At 43.2% G+C, this 1,627-nt stretch overlaps 1 protein-coding gene across 1 annotated transcript in view; it reads left to right on the top strand.

Moving 5' to 3' along the window:
• The window catches only part of SLC5A7 (solute carrier family 5 (sodium/choline cotransporter), member 7), a 26,557-nt gene that overhangs the window by 22,334 nt on the left and 2,596 nt on the right, over positions 1-1,627 (top strand). Inside the window, exon 7 of the mRNA XM_008585629.1 lies at positions 1,354-1,571. Coding sequence (XP_008583851.1) covers positions 1,354-1,571 — 218 coding nt within the window. The remainder of the gene's footprint in view (positions 1-1,353; positions 1,572-1,627) is intronic.

The following is a 1,627-nucleotide window of genomic DNA, read 5'->3' as shown; positions in this document are numbered from 1 at the left end:
TCAATAATCTAAGAGAGAACCAGGCACCAGTGTTTTCTTAAGCTCCCTTTGTGTGTCAAAGTGCTGCCAGAGTTGAGAGCCCCTGGCTTAGGAGAAGTTTCCCATCAATGCCACCTGAGGACCGCTGTGGACTTGAGATTCCTGCTTTGCATTTCGATAGTTTGTTAATTAAGAGAGTTTTCTTTCTTGGAGAAGTCAATAACTGTGGAGTTAAGATAAACCAAGAAACGAAGTCACTTAGAGAATAACTTGGTCAGTCAGTTTTTTAAAAAAGAGCATTATAAAATGCTTATGTCCCTGTTAGTCTCTGTGTGATACATTTTAAAATCTCGCATTTCATTTAATTGAACTTATTAATTATTCCTGACACTCATAGAGCTATAGAGTTTCTAAGAGCATTTAATAAAAATACATCACATTAACCCAGATTCAAAGGATTCCTCTACGTAGAGGGAATTAAAACAGGTTAGAGAAAGTCGACCTTTCACCCTGTTGTGTTTTGTAAAGATGATGCAAGGTGCTGCTCACACGGAGACTCTGGCCTTCAATTAGTAGAGCTATTTCTTGAATTATTTAACTTTTAAAAGAGCAGTCATGGTTCCTAGTTTACACTCTCTATTCCGGTTGTTCATCCATGACATAAATAGACACTTAAAAAGATAAAAAGATGACTGACAAAGGCGGTGAAATAAAAGAAAGCATTTATGTCACAAGCAGAAAACGGGTCTGATCTGGCCACTGCTGTGTGTGTGCGTTATAGGTCGACAGATGCAAAAACAGCGTAAAGCCTTTTTTGGAGGTGGGAGATTCCACGTACATTCTCAGTCATTATTTCTGGCATCACAACATCTCAGCTAAGGCGGTAAAGTGGGCTTCATCTAAGAACAGTTTTATGCCAATTGTATCAGAAAATCGGGGAAGAAAAAACGGCAGGATCCAAATGAAACCACTTCTAGCTGGTCCTGTATTTCCATAGGTTACGTGGTATCACATAGGCTAATGATTTGTTCTTGGTTATGTCCTATGTATGGATTTATGAGTAAGGGTCACGACACACATGTCAATATTCCTAAGTTAATGTGTAGCTTTCCTGGGTGTCCGTAAGTCTAATTTTAGGTTAAATAGTCTTGTGGTGACAGTCCCACGACGTGGCAGCAGGACCGCTACACCTGCACCTCCCAAGGCTTTGGGAACTCAGCTGACCTCAGTCAGAGCAGGTTTCTGGTTTATCAGTAAAATAACATCTACGATTCTGAATTTATCTCAAAATTGCCTAGTAAGTAGGATGGCCCCCCATGGATCCAGAACCCGCGGCTCTTCGGTGGTGGTTACGGTGGCTGTTCTGTTCGACAGACTGGAACCAGACTGCGTACGGGCTCCCCGACCCCAAGAGCAACGAAGAGGCGGACATGATCCTCCCGATCGTGCTGCAGCACCTCTGCCCCGTGTACGTCTCTTTCTTTGGTCTTGGCGCAGTTTCCGCCGCTGTTATGTCATCAGCGGACTCCTCCATCCTGTCAGCAAGCTCGATGTTCGCTCGCAACATCTACCAGCTTTCCTTCCGGCAGAACGTAAGGGCCTTTTCTTTAAACTTGTAACGTTATCGTTGTTGTTGCTGCTGCTGCTG

Source organism: Galeopterus variegatus, unplaced genomic scaffold (assembly GCF_000696425.1).
Source record: "Galeopterus variegatus unplaced genomic scaffold, G_variegatus-3.0.2 Scaffold3649, whole genome shotgun sequence".
Taxonomy (NCBI): domain Eukaryota; kingdom Metazoa; phylum Chordata; class Mammalia; order Dermoptera; family Cynocephalidae; genus Galeopterus; species Galeopterus variegatus.
The sequence above is the reverse complement of the archived record's forward strand: the minus strand, read 5'-3'. Positions and strand labels throughout refer to the sequence as shown.